The following is a 20369-nucleotide window of genomic DNA, read 5'->3' as shown; positions in this document are numbered from 1 at the left end:
ATTTTTAATACCTAGCTCTCATCCTGAGGAATAGGTATTAAAAACTCAATCAGATCTGACATTTATAAATCATCATCCCTTTCTTTACTTATAGAGATTAATTTAAGACAATTCAGCCACTCTGTATTTGCATTTGAGATGTGCTCATGAGAGACGAGACCTCCCCAGTCAGGAGAATATTACGGAGCTGGAGATCATTACTGGCCAGGTCTGCCCACCGAGCTCCCTGTCATGCTGGCTAGCCAGCCTGTTCACTTCAGGCAGGAGACAACTCACATTCCAGCAGATTTAAATAAGATTAAAACCTTTCAAAAACTCAGCCATGTCATCACTCCTAGCAGAACCATCTTTACATTCTTCTTTCAACAACCCTTGGAGCAAAACACAGATTAATGGATTTATTCAGGGGACCTCTTGACGATTTAAAGAGTTAAAAGTTGCTTTTGGGCTCACCCCCTACCTAGGCATCTGCAGCCCCATGAGGACCATCACCACACTGCTCTTCTGCCACCATGTTCCTCTACCTGAGCTTTGCTGGTGGCAACAGAGTCTGAGGGTCCAAACTCCACCTGCGTCCCCACCTACCCATCCCACGGGGACAGAAGGTGTAGGGGCAGAGGGAGAATTAAGGTCTCCGAACCTGTGGCCAAGGCTTTTGGGCATTTGCTGACCCCAGCCCGCCTCCAGAGCGGCTACTGCTGTCTTCTTCCCTTCTCCAAGACAACAGCGCTAGTTGTCCTGCATTAATGATTCTTCACTTCTCCTCCCTCTGCTGGGATGTTACAGCATTTGCAGTATAAAAGGATTTCTGAGACCCCTTCATGTGTGTGACTAGCACTGTGACTGATCAAAGAAGCAGCCGGGAAAAGGGTTAGGCATCCCTACCTGTTGCCTCATGCCTGTATAACGAAGAGAGGATTAGCCGCAGAAGTACAAAAGCGGCGTGCGCCCTCCTTTTTGCTGGTGGAGCCTCTGGGGACAGCAGTCACTGTTGCTTAGCTGAACTACATAAATGTATTTCATTTCTGGGTTGTTTTTTCTTGTTTTGTTTCAGAAGTCTAGGTTCAAGACTCTGGGCCTGACAGTTCCTTCTTTCCCACACAGGTGGCACATCTGCTGCCTGGCAGGCAACCTAGGAGACTTCTGCAGACATTTTAAATCGTGACGTCTATACGTGCGAGAAGAAAAATTTGACACATGCAAGGAATGATAAAGGAGAGAAGCACATGAGCTAATGATGGCCATTCATTTCAGATCCATAACGCAGTAATTATGAAGGGCTTATGGTTATTTTCTTTAAAAATGGGACAGCGACCACATTTAGAGCTTGTGAATGCCAGCAGCATTCCTTCAGTGGGTAGGTTGGTTGCTGCACACCCTTTAAGGGGCAAGGGGCTTGTTACCCTCTATTTTTTTATAGCAAAAATTATCTGTGTAAGGTGACTCCATTTCACTGACTTGAGAAAAGAGTTACTTCTCAAGGCATATTTTTCTGGCAACTGCATGTATAAAGGAACTACAGCACAACTATTATAAAGAAAACAATCTGTGCGGAAAGTTTGTGCTGTAGCTATGACCTTGGATCAGACACACAGTTTGTTTTTGAAAAAAGACTGGAAAACTCACTTCCAAACTTTCCAGAAACAGTTTATGGAAGAAAAACAAATAAAGAAACCCAAACCAATGAAAATCAGGTTATCGGATTATTTTCAAAACAGACATGTTTCAGGCTGTTACAGGAAATCAACTAAGGAATACAAACGTGCACAAAATTAAATACGTATTATCCTACATACACTGTAATACATGGAAAATTGCTATCTGCTGGCATCTGCAAGAAGTATCTCCAAACTCTAAGGAACAAATGGAAGTTGCAAGACATTTCAGATCTCTAGGACACCTCAGGAGCCTGTGAAAAAATGCTCTGCATTTAACTGACAGCCAGCAGGATTATTTTGTGCCAAGTGTTCATGTAAAACACTTTTTTATGTAACGTTTTGTACATGGTTTTCAAATTCATGCTTTACTGAAGAACCCAAGTCAAACAAAACATCCTCATCATACAGAGTTTCCAATTTTAGTGGTTATCTGAACTCAAAAGCCAGAAGGTGGTTTAAACAAAATCAGATGGACGACAGGTAAATATACATATGTGCACACATGTGTACATTCACACATGCACATGCATGTGATGGAAATAAAAACTGAAAATAAGAGACAATTAACAGATGCTTATATCATCAGATACCTGTATGATATTAAAGATTTCCCCTTCTCCTAAAAATAAATAAAAGCCAAAGCTACACGGGGGAAAAACCCCCACACGTTAAAGATAAAATCTGGGCTTCAGGTAGTATATATGAAGTTCGTACTGTCGTCTACAGGAATTCAGTATAACACCAATTCACTTAGTCTTACAAATAAAGACTGCCTATTATGCAATGCATTTGACTGCCAAAAGGTTAAATTACTAAATCCTTACTGGACACTTATTACAGATACAGACACAAAACATGCATATGTTGTATGGACACATGTCTCTTACCAAAGAGCATCGTTTATTCAAAATAATTAAAACAATAATTAGAAGCTACATAGAAGACTAAGTAAATTTTATTAAAACTCAAGACAGTTGCTAATGCCAGCGGCTCCAATAGCCCCATGGTATAAGCCATGCTGCTTTCAACACACTCAATTCATTAACACAGGAGAAAAGCCAGGAACTAAGGGAAATGCAGACCATCTGCTCAATCCAGATGCAGTAAAACATGCTTCTTACCTCCAAAGCTATTTACCAGCAACAAACTGAGATAAAATCAGTTTAATCCTCTAATCACAGGTCTAAAAGATTTTTTGGCATCATATCAACATAAGTAAAACTGAACTACATTCGTTTGAATTGAAAGAAAACTTTGCCAGTTTTTCTCACCTTTAGCATCTCTCTCAGTATAAAACAATTCTAAATAAAAAGAGATAACCTAGATACAGAAAATCTCAGTGAAACAAAAACACGCACACAAGCAATCAACAACAAAATCCTCGTTCTTCTGCTGATACGTTCTAAAGATGCCTAATTGATTTAACTAGCCATGAGATTCAATTGAGGCATCCGAGTTCCCAGAAAGTGATAGCCTGCATATATATTACTTCCTTGCAACAGCGGACCCCACGTTAAAGTAAAACCTGTAGCCCCCGTGCCTTAAAAGGAAAGCAGCAGCGTAATTTCTTACCTTGAAGTTATGAATCTTCTCGTATTTTGGAATATGTTCATTTTCTTTCAGAGTCGCTCTTCTGACAAGCGATGTCAACTGCGAATAAGCAAAGAGTTTAAGCGGTTGCCAGATCGTCACAGACGACTTCTGAGTACCCAGTTTCATCCCCAAGGCCGCTATCAGTAAATCTTGTTGACGGCTCTCCTGCTTCGAGTTGTGCACCGCAGACCTACTCGCTTTCTGCCCTGACCAGGACTCTTTGGACGGCATGCTGGAGCGGACGGGAAGGAGGAGCGGCCCCCCGGGCCGATCTGCGCCCTCTCTCTATCAGGCTCGGTTCGCGGAACCCGAAAGGACCATCTCGGGCACCTAAACGGCTCGGAGGGGCGGCGTGGCCATGGCAGGGCACTCGCTCGCCGCGCGGCTAACCCAGCGAGGCGGGTTCCCCCGCTTCGATCCGGGCTCGGGGGCTCAGGCCTGCCGGGGGGCGGCCGGCGGGCCGGGCACGTGCGGCGGCCGGCGGCGGGGGGGCGCAGCCCGCAGCCTCTCCCTCCATCGGCGGCCGGCGGCGGGGCCGCGGGGGGACGCGCGCCTCCCTCGGCGCCCTCCTCCCTCCCCGCTGCCCGTTTCGGGGGGCGACGCGGCGGAGGGACGCGGCGCGGCACCGCCCCCGGGGCGGGGGCCGGGCGGGGGCGGCCCCGCGGCCCCCCGGCGGCCGCAGCCAATGGAGCCCCGGCGAGGCGGGCAGCGCTGCTCTCCCCCCGGCGGAGGGGTACCAGCGGGAGGGCTGTCAGCGAGGGATGAGTCACGCACCGCCGCAAAATGGCATCTCTTCGCCCCTGGGGGCGGCGGGTCGGGGCATCCTCGGATGCGGCGACCCCAGGGGACGCGACGGAAAGCGGCTCGCCCCGCACGGGGTGGGCGCCAGGAGGTAAGGCCGGGAGCAGCTAACGCAACCGTCGATGCTCATCCCTCTTCCTTTAAAACTCCATTTTTCAATGCCTTTCGTAGAAAGAGAGGCTCGTCAAACTCACGCCACCTAACAGCCTCTTCTAGTAGGGATGTGAACACAAATGCCACCAAAGGTCATCACGCTGCCCTTCCCACCAAAGACCCAAACCCCAGTGGCTGTGCTGCCTCTCCTTAGGGATTCCTGAACGTTAACCGAAGGTGAACGACACGTAGTCTCAAATCGGACCGAAACCTGCCGTTGGACTGACGGTGAAATGGGCACGGGACAATCTGGTCCTCGCTACCCCTCACACAAGCCAAAGGAAACACCATTCCACACCAGCATCGTTAAAGCGTTGCCACAGGATGCACCAGAGTCGAAGTGTAACGGGCTCACGCAGGACCAGGGCAAGCCATGCCATATCCACCCGGAGCTGCTCACCAGGGCAGCCCAGCTCAGGGAGGCTCTCCTCAGCTGCACGCCGACAGCTGGCAGGGGACACCACGATGGCCACTCGGCTCCTGCCCTTTTTCTTCTAGTGCTCTCCAAGCATTTGTGAACAGTCTTTGTCAGAGACTGCAGAAATGGACCTTTGGTCTGACGGACTGACTGACTACGGCAGCGATTTACACCGTGGGGCTGACCACCCCCCCGACGTCTAGGGCACAAGAGCACTTGTCCAAGCGCACAGCCTTCCCGTGCAGCTAGCCAAGAGTGCAGCCCTCCCTTCCCTTGCCACAGGCTGCAGCACCACAACCGCTCACCCTTCTGCAGCAAAGGTATTTTTATCTCTCATGACTCAGTAACAACCAAAGACAAGCACAGTTTGTCACAGGCTTCTGGGTGGAATTGGTGTGCGTTTTGCAGCTGGATCACAGCATTACCATTTAGCTCCATCCTGCCCATACGGCTGAGAGCAATGCTCACCGTGAGCCCCTCCTCTGTCCCCTTGCATGGCCACCAGTACCTTCCCAGTACTTCTTACAGGTTTTAAAAATCTGCTGGGTTTCAGCACAGGGCCAGGTTGCAGAGATTAAGGATCAACATATGTGCTTCGCCAACCACTAATCTGCAATGCAAGTTAATAGCTAATAATCAAAACACTGGCTATAGATTATACAGGATGAAGCTGTCGGGCATTAGTGGCTCATACAGGGGCCTTTGGAGTATCTGGCTCAGTTCCCAGTTTCAATACAAACAGGAGGCTGGTAGATCCATCCTATTGAGGAATGCTTTTCCAACAGCTGCTTCAATCTGCCTGTCTTGCTTTTAACCGCTCATTTCTGCTGCGGGTAAATAAATGCCCCCCTTGCATTTTTCTGCGCACCCTTCTAAGTGTAACGCTCCATGGCAATAGGAGATCAAGAAAAATGAGGTGAGGAGCAAGAGATGGCAAAAACTGACTACCTCATCTATGTGAAGTTTGAGAATAGTAGGGACTCGGGGGAGGAGGAAGCAGACACGCTTTCAAGCTCGTTCTCTCCTTTCATTCTAGCTAAAGCCACTTCATGGTTTCATTCCCAAGAACTACATCAGGTAAAAGTCCTCATGGAATGAGGTGGACCTAAACCTGCCCCAGAGGATTCATCCTCTCCAAACAGCTTTGAGTGACAACAGGCTCAGGAAGCAAATTGTGAAAACTGAAAACTGAATTTGTTGGAAATAAATAACCCAGCGATTTTCAAGGGTACATTTACTATCAGAATCAACCCTTATTATTTTGCATAATTTCATTTAAGAAGCAAGATAAAGCATTCTGAATTTTCCTTTCAATTGTTGGTAGAGCGCATATTTGTTTGTTGACATACTTATTCCTTAATTGTCTGCTTCCTTTTTCCTAATTCTGAAGAACTGATTTATTTTCAATGGCACTTTAGAGTCATGTTAGTAGAAACCGATCTCTCGATCCTGGAAAATTAAATCTTAAGAATGCCAATAAAAAGGTAAGCAAAACTACCCAACAGGGAAAGGTCCTATCTCAGGGCTGTAATTATGAAAACGCGTTATAATCAGGAAAGTAGTTACAAGATTATGAATTTTAATTCTAACATTACTTTGTGTTACAGTAATCTAACTCAGACTATTTATTGGTTTTACATAAATCAGCTTCCCATTGTTCAGTGCAAAGCATTTTCTGCTGTTTACAAATATAGGAATACTGGGCTCACTACACTTACAGCCCTTCACATGTGCTATATGGACTATAGTTTTGCACACCAAAAACCTAGACTGAAAGAAAGTTAAAGCCATAAAGCTAGCAACTAAAAAATTATGAAAACTATATATTTGTTCTATTTCTTATATATATTTCCCCAACACAGTGTTGTAATTAAAATTCATACAACTGGTTTCAGGTGACATAATTCTATAACACATATGCTCATTTTTCTGCCATCACCTAACTTTGGGAGTTTGGCATTGCAAGCTAGTGCTTTTCTTAACACAGCCCACTTCCTTTCTTTTGAAAACCAAAACGAAGAATGAAATTTCTGTTGTACACACCTTCCTGACCACAGTTTGGGTCATCAGGCAGGTCCAGATCTTTAGCTTACCAGTACCTGAGATAATAAAGTAAGAAAGATCCAGCCACTGTCCTCAGGTAGCCCTAGTCATTGCAGAGATGAGTCACCATCCCTGAGAGCAAACAAATGAAGTCACGGACCTGGGGTTTCAACTCAAATCATGCAGGAAGCTGTTCTCTCCCGACGCACTCTCCTGCTCCAGGTGCCCTATGCTGTCTCTATTCTCAGCCTGCAAGCCTGCAGGTCCTGCTCTTCTGACACCCTTGGCTGGCTCTTGATTCAATGCCTGCTCTCCACCGGTAGCTCCTGCACTCCCACCCACCAGCAAAATCTCCTCTCCATAGCCCTTTCATTTTCCAACAGTTATCTTTGTAACTTGCTCTGTCTAAAGTCTACCTTAATGGGGATAATTATTAGTTACTGTCTGCTCCATACCGGATGAAGAGGAGGTAAAATCTGGGGAGGAAAATCTTCTCCCTTCCCCTTTTCTAAGTAAAGTCTTGATTTTATTTTTTTATTAATTGTTTGTGACAGACATTTGCAATCATTGCATGTGTAGGGAGCAATATGCTGTGCAGACTCCAAGAGGAAGGAAACTGCAGGGATGTCTTTTTTAAATTTAATTTAAGGACGTGATTTCACAGGATTGAGGTGAACTGAAAATGGAATGACTGGAAGTAATAGCTGAGCAACCTCTCAGCAGAGCACGCAACCAGAGCAGCCTCTCAGCCCTTTACATTTTAGTGACCTAAGCACTAAAAAACCAAACCCAGCAATACGTCAACCTCTAAACCAAGACATCTGTTTAGAGGTTCTACATTGTACACATGGGCTAAAGGGGGGGGGGGGGGGGAGATGACTGTAACCTGCTATTTCAAATGTTCTCATTTGTTCTAAAACCTCAACTGTAAGAGTGGTTCAGTCTAGGTCCTACTGGGACTCTGCTTTCTGTACTTCCCCCTGGAGTAATCCTTCAGGGTATGGGAGAAACAGCTGTTTTCTTGAGCACTATTTGCTCTCAGTGTTAGCTGGATAATGTATGCATATTTTCTGGTACTAATCTCACAATCAGTAAGTCTTATTATGAAGACTCCACAGAATTGATTTTAAAGTCATCCACAGCTTGCAGTAAATTCCAATTAGTCACTCTCTGAAAGTCACATTACGTAAGTTTAATCCAGTCACACAATTCAGTCAACATCGGACAAATTATCTTTCTAAAAAGGCAAATCAATGCATTCCCATTTGTTGAGTAATAAACTAAAATTACTCCAGAAAAAAAACCCAGAAAAATTCAAGTCAGGTTAAGCTCACAAGTCCTAAAATGCCCAGATTAGACTTGATCAGACCTCCTGAAGCCCACGTGCATTCCCACTACAGTGGAGTGTTTAGTTTCAAAACCACCTGGCTCCTCTCTCAAACACAGTATCGTGTTTTCTTCAGTCTCGGGAATGCATGTGCAGTACGCTGCAGGCTTTTCATTCTCATATGGTATTTTCATGTTGTTATGACTAAATATGCCTTTATTGTTTCAGACTTTATATATAATATGATCCCTTCCCTCTCAGGAATGTATTTTAATAATAATATTAACCAGCAGTTATATTGCATGCATTTTTTAAAAAAATCAAAGATGATTGTACATATCTCAAGAAACAAGATATTTGGGTTGCTATGCAGTTAGCCACCATATATTCTGTCGTGTTCTGTTTCACTGTATGGCTAACTTAGCCAAATGTATATGCTCAGAAAATCCTTCCTTGCCTGAACACTTAATGAACATATTTTATGGGCTCAGTACATGATTTTCAAGAGCTAATCAGTCAGATTGTGAAACTGAGCCCAATTTCCTCAATGCTGTTCTTGGTGGAGGCTTGTTCCATGCTAAATATAATTTTCCCAGTCATATCTTTCACAGACTTGTTCCAAGGGGGGAAGGGGAGCCCAAAATTCTACTTTCTATTTAAAAGTGGTGATAAGCTGTTCTCATTTAATTTTCTTCACCTGTAGACATGCTAGTGCCAGGCATAGCCTCTGCCCACAGATAAATGGTGTGAGTGGAGGGTTGGAATGCTATTAAAAGAGAAGTTCAACCTGAAAGGTGACATCTCAGAAGCTGGATAGGAAGGACCATCACGCAGTCTCAGCCACCACGGCAAGATTTCTCTTGCTGCCATTCCAACACAGCCACGTTTACCTGGCACATGGACAGCATCACGCTCCTGCAATGCTCAAAGTATACTGGGATCTTCAGGCAACACACAAACCCACTTTGAGTCCACAGTTACCCACAGGGGAGTTGGGATTTAAGACATGGTTGAATGATGAAAACTTACTGCTGAGAAAAGTTCTATTTTTTTTTAACAAAATTTTCCACACAGACTGACTTCTAACTAAATCAGACCTTCTCCCCCACCTCCCATGAAATACTTACTGCAAAAGCTAAAGAAATGGCTATTTATATTTTTGAATTTTTTTTTCTGATCAAAGTGCATGTGATTTCCACAGCAGGTAATAAACATTTTTATATCTAGAATTTTAAAAAAAGTTTTTAAAAAAAATGTTTTAATTAAAACCTTAATTAAACAAATTCAGCCAAAGTGTTGGCTTGGTTTAAAGTATGACTGTTGAATTACAAAAATTAAATAATCTAAACCAAAGTTTAAATTATGGAAAAAATGTTGCCCAATATTGCTGCTAGAAACTACTGCATAAAAAGTGAGTTCATTTGGCACTGTATTGTGCAATACAATTAGAGCATATTAGCATTATTTGGAAAGATTTTATGTTCGCGCTGATGTGCTTACCAGAAATACCCTGAAGTACCCTTGTTTTCATAACAAGGCAGCATACTCATAAAAAAGCAGAGAGATCTTAGGGCAAGCCAACAGAAAAGTTGTTTTTCCATAGCTTTACTCCTGTAACCTACCGGTCACTGCAGCTGATCCGGATCTAGGTCAGCCAGCTTATTTTGTTCCTAGTGGCATGACGGGTTGTAGATTTGCTCCGGGCAGTTACCGATATGGGCCTTTGGAAATGACAGTTGGGCACCGCGCACTGGCAAAAAGCATCCACTGTGACCATTCCTCTCAGTAACTGACAAGACAGAAACAATTAACATTTGCTGTTTGGATAGTGGCACAAAAGCAAGGTACTTTTCACTGGCAAACACAACACGTTTCTTTCCTTAGGGAGGGGGCTATTTTGGTATATAACCATGGATCTAGCCGTGGCAAAAATAAAATAAAAATTTCACAGTCCCTCCAGGAACAAGTTATGCTTTTGGTCTGGTTCTGGAGGACTTCGCTAACTTCAAGCAACTTAGCTTTTAGCGAGGTCAGCAACCAGCCTGCTGTGGCTGCTGAAGGAGGGGGGATAATTCTGGGTTTTTCCTTCACACTCCCCAGGTACAAATACCACTGCGGGGGTGTACGTGGGCACGTGGGAATGCGCACAGGCAGGGACGTGGATGTCACAATCAATAACAGTGCCGAGCTGGGTTTTACAAGCAATAGCTACAACTTCATTTGTGCTGTATAAATAATAATACGCTTCCTCACGGGGTCACGCTCTGGGGACGTGGCGCAGTCCTGCGCCCCTGCCGGGGCTCCGGCCTTGCCCTGGTTGGTCCTGGGCCGGCCGAAGCCACAGGGCCCTTCCCTGCAGACAACGACACGGGACGTCCCCGTGGCCCTGGCTGCCTCCGTTAAAATAACTGACTGCTCCAGCCCCTCCCTTAAAGACAGAGACTACCAGCCTGCGCAAGGGGCAAGATACGATGGCTCCACAAAAGCTGAGCTGCCACCAAGCTGTGTGACACTGAGGCAGGATATGCCGATCAAACACCATGATGAAAGCTACCCAGAAAGCGAAGAAACAAGCTCTTTTCACTCCTAACTGACTGTCGCTAGGAAAGCAGTTCCCCATGACCACGAGTTCAAGCTGAGGTATCAGCCTCAGCAATTCTTTCCTTGCTTTGCAGCAGCTCGTTACCACAATCCCATTCTTTTCTCGGGAAAACAAGCTGCATTAAAAGGGGGCCAACCCCAGCTGAACTCAGCAAGTACAGAAGGGGACCGAGAGTTGGTAGAGCGCAGAAGATGCCACCTCCCTGCCTCAGGGGGCTGGCAGCATCACTGTTCCTGGGCAAAGTGTGCAGGACAGTTCATGAGCAAGGAGAAAAGCATCACAAAACACCAGAATTTGTCTCCAATAAGTCCTTCAGATGAAGCCTGTCCTTTACAGCTTTGCTTTCAGTCCTTTCCATCCACCTTCCATCCATCACGGTTTTGGTTTTGGTCCATCCTATCTTCCTGTCCTCCCGCGAGGAGCCTGGGCCATGGAGGCGGTAAGCTAAACTGGGAGTTAAGGCAGCCGCCTGTGCCAGGTACTCCTCTCCCCAGGAAAGGCAGAAGCAGAGAGACTGGAAGGACTACTCACACAGTTTAAGTTAACTATTACACTGTTACGCAGTGCTAGATCGGGCTAGAGAGGTCTGTCTTGCAGCTATGAGACCTATGGGAAGAGGAGTTGATGGAGCAAGGAGCTCTGCCTAAGGGAGCAACCCTCACACTGGCCAGCAACACGCAGAGCCTGCTCCTCAGCAGCTTCCCCGGCTCACTCCCATTTAGTCAGCATTTTCTATTTCAGCTAACAGCATCGTGTTTTCTTCCCTTCCCTGGTCTGTAGCGTGCTTCCTTGCTGGCCTGCAGGGAACCGTGCCGTTGTGACCGAGGCACGATTGACGTTCATTGCAGAGTGGGGTCACTCCAGCAAAAGCCTCTTGACTTGTCACACGTCAAGGCAGACTGTATTCCAAAAAGACCTTAAAAGTCATTTATAAATACCACAAGACAATGTGCTCTATAGGAGTGATAACAGTCAAAATGTAATGCAAATTGGCAGCCGCATGAATGCTACTCTTTTGGCAAATGCTCTTTGTTACTAATACACTACATTTAAGTATCATAAGAGAAAACAGGCTGTTAGACTAATCTTCTGAAACCACAAGGGACTGGTGATAGTTTATTTCTCATCTGAACCACACTGTTATAAGGATTTCCTCAAATAAAAGGAAAAAAAAAAAGAGAAGGCGTGTCGAAAAGCTTAACCGTATCCTTTGATGAGGAACCTTACCCGTCTCATAGCAAGGAAATGTTAACAGCGGCCAAACTTCATGAAATAAACAATTTACAACACTTTCTTTATGATATCCATTTAAGAATCATATTGATAAGAGCAGTTTTTATAATAGGCCTCTGTATCTTCTTGTAACTGAAAATGTATACACTTAGGGATAACTACAATCATGTAATCCACAAGGTCTTTCTATTATTGTATTTATCAGTTCGTTTTTTCTTCATTTAATCCTCAAGTAACAGGAGTTTGGCTACTGGTATAAAACGGGCAAGCGGTATGGAAATATCTTTTTGTGTCTTATTACCTGATGTATAATATTCATTTCACATTAGTCTTGTCTGGCAGTCTAATGTGTCTAATATCAGCCTTTTTTGTTCTACACCGTAATTCAATTTAGAGTAATTCAATGTATGTTACAATTGAAAACTGCAGCTCATTAATTTCTAAACACTCTTTGTATTTCAGACTACACCTGCTCCTTTGGCACATCCTCTATTTTGAATCCATCCACTTCTTCCTGAACAAGCTATGTTGCTATGATACATGTGCTGTCACAGTTTCTTTCTTCAACATACTTTCAGTCCATAATCATACTTATTTAGCATAAATAAGACTAAGAGTGCAAAGTCTCCTAATCCTTAATTATCACTTGATTCAACCCCATTAATCAAGGTGAAAACAATTTTTAACCTGAAGGAATACTAGAGTTGTGACATGGACATGCAACATTCTTGCAAAATGTATAATGGTGAAAACCTGCTCATGGACCACCTCACTGCAGAAAAATTATAAAATGAGGTAACCCCCAGTGTCCATCAGCACTCCTTGCAGACCCTGATGACCAGTTTTCTAGGTGCATGTGTGTCCCTGGGTATAGCTGCACCAGCGCTGCGGGTCAAGTTCTACATTCATTTTATACAATGCAATTAGGCAAACTCAGAAAATGAGGCAGGCTGATCATCCTTCAAGTCTCTCATGTAGGCTCCCACTATCCTTGCATAAATCTCTATTTAAATCAGGACTGATGTGAAACCTGCAATGAATGAAACAGAGTGGAATTGGCAGTGGAATTATACTCTGCTCCCAAAGTCAAATTATCAGTTATTATCAAATTATCAGCTTATTGCCACCCATAAAATCTCCTAATCCCTGATCACATTCTCAGAAAAGGCTCATTTTACATTCTGTTGACCAGTGTTCCAATTTTCTCATTTCTCCTGTTCCACATATGGTTCATCTTTCCTATTTATTCCCTCTTAGTTTCCTAATTAGCATTTTAAAATGCCTCTGCCATGAAAATTTTCATATAAGAGCAGGAAGCAAACCATTTCCCTAGAGGAAGCTATAACTGTTAAAAATTCTTACTTAAGACAGGCATTCATGAAACCATTGTCTCAAATGGTCAAACCCAGCATCTTTGAAACAAATTTAAATAATGTCTTGATTGGAAAACTGAATCATTTTGAATGACTCAAAATGGGGCTGGCAATGCAACTCCCCATCATAAATTTGGGCTATGCAGATTATTTACTTTTTGGGGGAGAAGCAGGCACTGGCATGTGGACAGGTTATACAACTTCTGTTACACAGGAGGGACTTTGGGTTTTTGTTTTGTTTTGGTTTTGTTTTTTTTTTTTCCCCAGTGAGCCTGTGTTTTCTTACAACATAATGTTTAGTTGATGGCTATTTTCAGTTGAAATGAAATACACTAGTCCTAAGTCCCAATCAGTAACTCAAAGATCTGACATTTGGGATTTCAGAGGCATAATATGATCTTTGGAGAGAAGCTCTTATTTTGAGTATAGGGCACATCGAAGCTAAAAGACTAAGTTTGGGGTATAGTTCCACTTCTTAAATTCATTCACAAAGAATAAAATTATTGGCAATGAACAAAATGTTTATCCCGCACAACTGCTTTCTTCTTAGTCATGTTTTTCATCTCATCTTACAGGGCAATTTTTTATTTGTACTGCCACCATCAGCTAGCACTTTAAGTGACACTGCACATAAGATTTCTAACACTGAGGTTGTTTGAATGTTCAACAATAAAAATTGCCCAAGAGAATTAACCCATAAGGCCCATTAAAAAAAATTTATCCAGTAAGCTCTTGGCACTATCAACTTGCTGTGCAGTAAGTCTGCCTTGAGAACTCCAGTGTGTGACAAAAGTGATAGGCAGCTTCCAGGCACCAGGCTGCAGCGCTGCGGCAAACGCTAGCAAGGATTTGGAAGCTGGAGTGAATGAGAAGCTGTCACTTAAGAGACTGAGCACTTCAAATTCTGTGAAAGATAACAACACATGGTACTTTTTGAAATTTTTGTGCATTTGTATGAAACACGTCATTAATTTAATCATCAGCCAATTCACAGAAATGCCTGAATGCAAATGTAATTCACTATCACATTAACTTTGGGAATGCTTCAAGACTTTTCCAGCAATGTAAAATCATCAGAGATCTTCAACCAATAAACTATTTGATACATGATATAAAGTATAGAGCTTTTAAAATATTTCATCATTACATGCAAAATGGAAATTGGGAATACAGCCTTTCATATTTTCACAGTATTCCTCCCCTCTTCTCTCAGGAAGGAGAAAAGCTGCTTGCCTCCCAGTACTACTAATCTAATTCACAAATTGGAAATCACATACACATATGACTAAGGTTTAATAGAGAACATTATACTTTGTGATACTAGCTCTAATGTTCCTTAGGCAAACTATTTCAAACTGCTGCAGCTCTAACCAAATGCAATAATAATCCCCACAAAAAAGCAATACAGTCTAAGTGCATTATAATATGAACTTCACGATTAGAAACACATTATCCTGTAGTTATCTTGGAAGTTGTATGGGTGTGAGGAATATCAGTACTAAAAGGACGAGGATTAGCGCAACAACTGTTCATCAACCGAAAATCAGATTATTCGGCGTGATGATTGTTACCTTGCTTAAACATTAGGACTGTAGGAACAGTGAATGCCAGAAGCAACACTGTTTCTAACTGCTGATGCCATGCAGAAAAAAGGTTAAATATGGAAAATGTTAATGTTCTAAAAGTTAATGATCAAAGGAAGACTTTGCAAAACTGTCAAGAGTTGCTGTCTTCGCTGATGACGAGTGTGACAGGTTTGAAGTAATAAGAGCAAGCAGTTTATTGAGCTTAGTAACAAAACTGCTCTCCTTACTTTGTTCAAATTCAGAAAAGAAAAACATTCAGCTAGAGACTAAAACTAAGCATGAGAAGTTTTATCTGAAAATATCTTTTTTCTCGTGAAAGATTAAAAGGAATGAAACAAGGACTAGAACAGATCAGCTTCTGTGACATTAACCACAGGATAAATGGTTGTTCTTTTTTTCTTTCACAGTCTAATACTTCATTTAGGCACCTCTAACTACTTCTTTTTTTGCTACCACTTCTAAAACAAGCATTTCACTCTTTATGGGTCTTAAGGGTTTGGTAGCCACTTATGAATGAGCAATTATTAGGGGAGCAGATGTGCCTGCCTATCAGGGGTTTCTCTAACCAAACGGGGTCTGACACACCAGACCGCCACAGCTCCATGTCCTTTCCATCGTTGTACATGTGCCAAATGACATGTATTTGTACTTATGAGCATGTAAACGGCAACCAATGTAAAATGCTTTCCTCCCTCCCATCTAAACAAAAAACACCCCACCCCACCCCTTGCAAACAGTAAGGGATAACGGAGCTTATCTGAATAATGGTAGACGTAAGTGGAGAAATCCCCTGGTAGTCAGCCTCTTAGCACAGATTTATGCAGGATACAGAGTTGCAGAGAGTATAAAACAGAAGACATGTCAGATATTAGTTCACAGCCAAAGGGGCTACCAACTCCACTTTCTGCAACCCTGGCTTTTCCTTGGGACTCTCATGTTCAACTCAACTAGTGACCAGACCTGACCCTGCCTAGTTTATGGGATTAGACACAATCATAGCCCAAGGTGATTATCACCAGCTATACAGTGTCACGTTATAAAGTCTAAGTGAGGTAAGAAACTTGTAAATAACAAAATTATCCTTTTATAGGGCTCTTAATTCAACAGTCCAGTCTGTTTCCTGTAGAAGTGATTAGTAATAGAAAATAATTAGGAGATGCCAGATGGGAGGAGGAGTTAAAAAAAAAAAAAGACTCAAAACTCGCACAGCTAAGGAAAGAGAACAACAAATGAGGGAGCTGCCAGCCAGCAACCCACTGCAGTCCCTCACTGTCCACGAAGCTCTTTGCATAAGCAGTAAATGACAACCACGTGCTTGCTTTAGAGACTGCTCTGAAAGAGACCCACCTTCTCCTTTCTGAGGCCACTGCATGGATTATTCAGTTGTGAGAAGGCATAAAAAGTCAAGGGAAACCACAGGGTTGGTTGTTTTTAAAAAAGTTTATAATTTCCTTACATATGACTATGAGGCTTCCCTGCCATATATCTAGGCAGCCCTTCTGGAAACCTCAAGTATAAGGCCCACAGGGAAGGTAAGCAGCAGACTCCTACACCGTGTTAGGACTGAAGCCATGACAGCTCTCCATTGCTCATCAGGAGTTGACCTGGACATTTATTCCTGTGTCCCATATACTAAGGTCCACCAGGATGGGAAAAATCTCTCTCGCCTTGAAGAGCACCCAAAGAAAGCTATCATTTTTGGCTCTTCAAGAGCTAAGGGAGATTCCTTCCTCCCTCCCTGCGATCCTCCTTGCACTAGCCTATCCCAGTTAAAAAGGAAGGAAACTTCTGCCAGGGTACATTAAGAGAAGCTAAGGCTATACGGTACTTTTTGAAAGGCATTAAAAATGTAACCAGATGCAAACCACCAAGCATTAGAAACCCTGGAAGAACTGCTGGTGATGGTAGAGGGCTTCACACTGACTTACCTCAAAACACTGAGAAACACGGGAAAACAATAATAGCTTATTCATTGCTAATGGTTTCATTTTATCAGTAGCAACACAACCAGTATTCTTCAGATTTAATTGCACAGCAACTGTACTGCTTTACAGCCTTTTTAACAGTTATGTACACTATTCATTTTACAAAAGGCTCAATCAGGCACAGGGCATACACTGAGCGTAATTACTCCTCACACTTTGCTGAGGGTCTGGTCTGTGAGCCTGAGAGACCAGACCCCCTGATTTCACATGGCAGCTGCCTGTCTCAGCATAATTAGATACTGGACTTTCTAAAGACTTCATCTTTGTGTACACATTTCACATGCCAGATCATAAAAGAGCCACACTTACGTGAAAAAGCAGAAAGTAACATTGTCCTGGTTTTGGCTAGGGTAGACTTAATTTTCTTTCTAGTAGCTGGTATAGCGTTATGTTTTGGATTTAGTATGAGAAGAATGCTGATAACTCACTGATGTTTTCAGTTGTTGCTAAGTAGCATTTATACCAAATCAAGAATTTTTCAGCTTCTCATGCCCAGCCAACAAGAAGGCTGGAGGGGCACAAGAAGCTGGAAGGGGGGGACACATCCAGGACAGCTGAGCGAAAGTGGCCAAAGGGGTATTCCATACCATATGACATCATGCCCAGTATATAAACTGGGGGGAGTTGGCCGGGAGGAATCACTGCTCAAGAACTGACTGGGCATCAGTTGGTGAGCAATTGCATTGTGCATCACTTGTTTTGTATATTCCAATTATTTTATTATCGTTATTTTCTTCCTTTCCGTCCTATTGTACTGTTCTTGTCTCAACCCATGAGTTTTACTTTTTTTTCCCCCGATTCTCTCCCCCATCCCACTGCGGGGGGCGGGGGAAGTGAGCAAGCAGCTGTGTGGTGCTTAGTTGCTGGCTGGGGTTAAACTACGACAAACGTGAAAAGTCATCTCAGCAAGCAGTCAATTGACTTGTACTCATGACAAAAGGCTGAAGTGGGATGCTGATCCTCAACTGTGCTTACCTGCAAAATAGAGGAAATCTCTCTACAGGAGTAGCATCGTGACAGGAAGCACACTATGCATTTGAAATGGAACCTGACCTAAGCCACTCCTCACTGTCTGAAGTTTGTGGAGCCTTATTTATTTTGAACCTTGTAATACTAGACCAGCAATAGGCAATCAGGCTACCAACAAAAGCATGTGGCTTTCATTTCACATTAATCCCACATGTTATTGTGTAAGCATTAAATTAATGTGCTTTGGAGGCACAGGCATACACACAGAGGCAGGCAGGTGAGGTCCTGCAAGGCTTACTGGAATCAGCTGGGATGCCATTTGTAACCCACAGGAACTAATAGAGCACAGCTGAGCACTGACCAGAGCTGGCAAGGAGAGAAGAAGAAAGAATTTGGCCTGGGAAAAACAGGAGAGTTATGGGACCATGTTTAGCACTAGAGCTGAGCTACAGGTCCAGTAAGAAACCCTTAAAAAACAAGTCTGGCTTGTTAATTTATCCTTTATAAGCACAAGATACTGACAAGAGAAAAATGAGATATTCTATGACCTGGGAATTAAATTAGCAAAGTTTATGCTTCATTTGGAAGCTCTGAATCTTACAACATGATCAGTTTATGTAATCTTTCCAGTGTATCAATTTTACTGCCACACTGAACATAAATAAAGACTTAGGTTACTGTCAGTGATTATGAGTAGAAAAAGTACCCTGCAGTTTGGAGAAAAGAATTTTCTTTGTGCTGATGTCTGCACACTGGACAGCATGTTTCTCGGGTCTTAATAAACATATAGTTAAGTTAAAAACATATATGTTTATAAAAAGGCATCATAACCATTTGCAGTCTTAGTTTGAACTGTACATGCCATACATAATGACATAAATGACACTAGATCCCTACCACCATAAATGCTAATGCACAAAGGGAAGATAAAGAAGATTGAGGCTGGGGCAATCTCCACAGAGGACAATGTTGCCGATATGTTGGAGCAGCTACCTAAAAAGTAGGCTTGTCTTTCATCCTGGTAGGAACTTTCTTGCTATTGACAAAATTGTCTGTGCTTTGAAGTCTCTGCTGAAAGATGGGCTAAACCCAGAAGAAATAAATAGAAGTTTTTGCCTTCCACAGAGTTATGTTTTATTTATAAATTACATTAAACTTACAGAGTGATTGTCATGGACACCCGCGCAGGGACTGGAAAGGAACATTTCTGAGAAAAGAGTTGACAATCTCCTCAAGTTAACCCATGGGATTCTTCAGTGCTCAGTCTCCTGTGTCTTTAAATGTACTTTAAAGTAAACATTTATTAGTTGTACTTTTAAAACCATTATTTCTTTGTTGCTACCCTTGTTATAGCTATGGCTTGTCTAGAGTTTTATATATTACACACCCATCTTTTCTAATAAAATTAAGTTAATTTGAGTAAATAGAACTTCCAGCATCAAGATTTCTTCACTCTCAGAGCACACTTTCCTCCTGATTATTAAGACCACATCTTCTTTTTAGTTCTTATCAGTCCCAGCACTGGCATTACTGGACACCAAACAGTGTTGTTCGAAGCTGTCTTCCTCCATCACAGACCTTGCTAAGGGGGCTTATGCTTCTACAATGGACTACTGTAACTTTCTCAGCTACATTTTCTGATGTCCTTTCACTGAAGATAAAATAAGCTTTGGTGAAGGAAGGTTTAAAGCAGATCTTACTAACAGATTTGACCGAGAACAGAAGTAGAAAAGTAGTAGTGCCATTAATGAAAATACCAGTGTCAGTTCAAGGTTGGAAAGTGAGACTGGTCTGTCTGCAAACACCCTTGATTTTTTATGTGAAGGCTCTTATGAATCTGTTAGAAATGTACACAGAGGTTGCAATTAACTTTGTGATCTGGATTATCTTTGGAGGCAGGCTTAAAAGCATGTTTCCTACTAGAATGACACGGAATTACATTTCCAGATCTCCTTGCACAGGGCTGCAGACAATCAGCCTTCATCGCCCTGGAGGAAAAAATAGTATCACCACTAAGGTCATTAAAAATAGAACAAAAGAGTGCTCTTGTTGGGTGACTGCTGCCAGGAACCTTCTCTCAATTCTTTCCATCTGCAGGAATCAAACTGAATGTAGTAGTACAGTCTAGAAGGGGTCTTTAATTGATTTGCAGCCACCAAAGTTTCTTGAAGAAATAGCACTTATCACCAAAGTAAACATGAATAAATGTGATTCAGTTGCTACCCTAACATTAACCTCAGCATTTCATTCTGAAAGACGGGATAACTCACACCTAATTATTTCATTTTCTCATAGCAGATATTAAATCCTGATTAAATCACTCATACAACTTCTTACATTACTATCTCAAAAGCATGTCAAAATGAAAAAAAAAATCATGTTTTGCAGGGCTTTCAAGAAGGACTTCGATTTATGTATTTAGGTTTTTATGAACTTCTGAGAGCTACCATTTTTATAAAGTATTTAACTGAATCAAGTCATCTGCTCCAAGGCCATAATTACCTTTGAGAGTGGAGAATGTTCAGAGATCCATCAGTATTCAAGGCACGGGAGGAATAGTAAATCTTGTGATACTGGGTATTATTTCCACTTCCACACCAGGCCATACAGACTCAATCCACATGGGAA

General features: G+C 42.6%; 1 protein-coding gene across 2 annotated transcripts in view; it reads right to left on the bottom strand.

Annotated features, from left to right (window-relative positions):
• CHN1 (chimerin 1) overlaps positions 1-20369 on the bottom strand; it is a 106477-nt gene that overhangs the window by 28855 nt on the left and 57253 nt on the right. Inside the window, exon 8 of one of the 2 annotated variants that reach the window (XM_075028409.1) lies at positions 3231-3308. The exons of the other annotated variant lie outside the window; for it this stretch is intronic. Within the exon in view, the coding sequence (XP_074884510.1) occupies positions 3231-3308 (78 nt within the window). The remainder of the gene's footprint in view (positions 1-3230; positions 3309-20369) is intronic. 2 annotated transcript variants of the gene reach the window in all.

This window comes from Buteo buteo, chromosome 5 (assembly GCF_964188355.1).
Source record: "Buteo buteo chromosome 5, bButBut1.hap1.1, whole genome shotgun sequence".
Taxonomy (NCBI): Eukaryota; Metazoa; Chordata; class Aves; order Accipitriformes; family Accipitridae; genus Buteo; species Buteo buteo.
The sequence above is the reverse complement of the archived record's forward strand: the minus strand, read 5'-3'. Positions and strand labels throughout refer to the sequence as shown.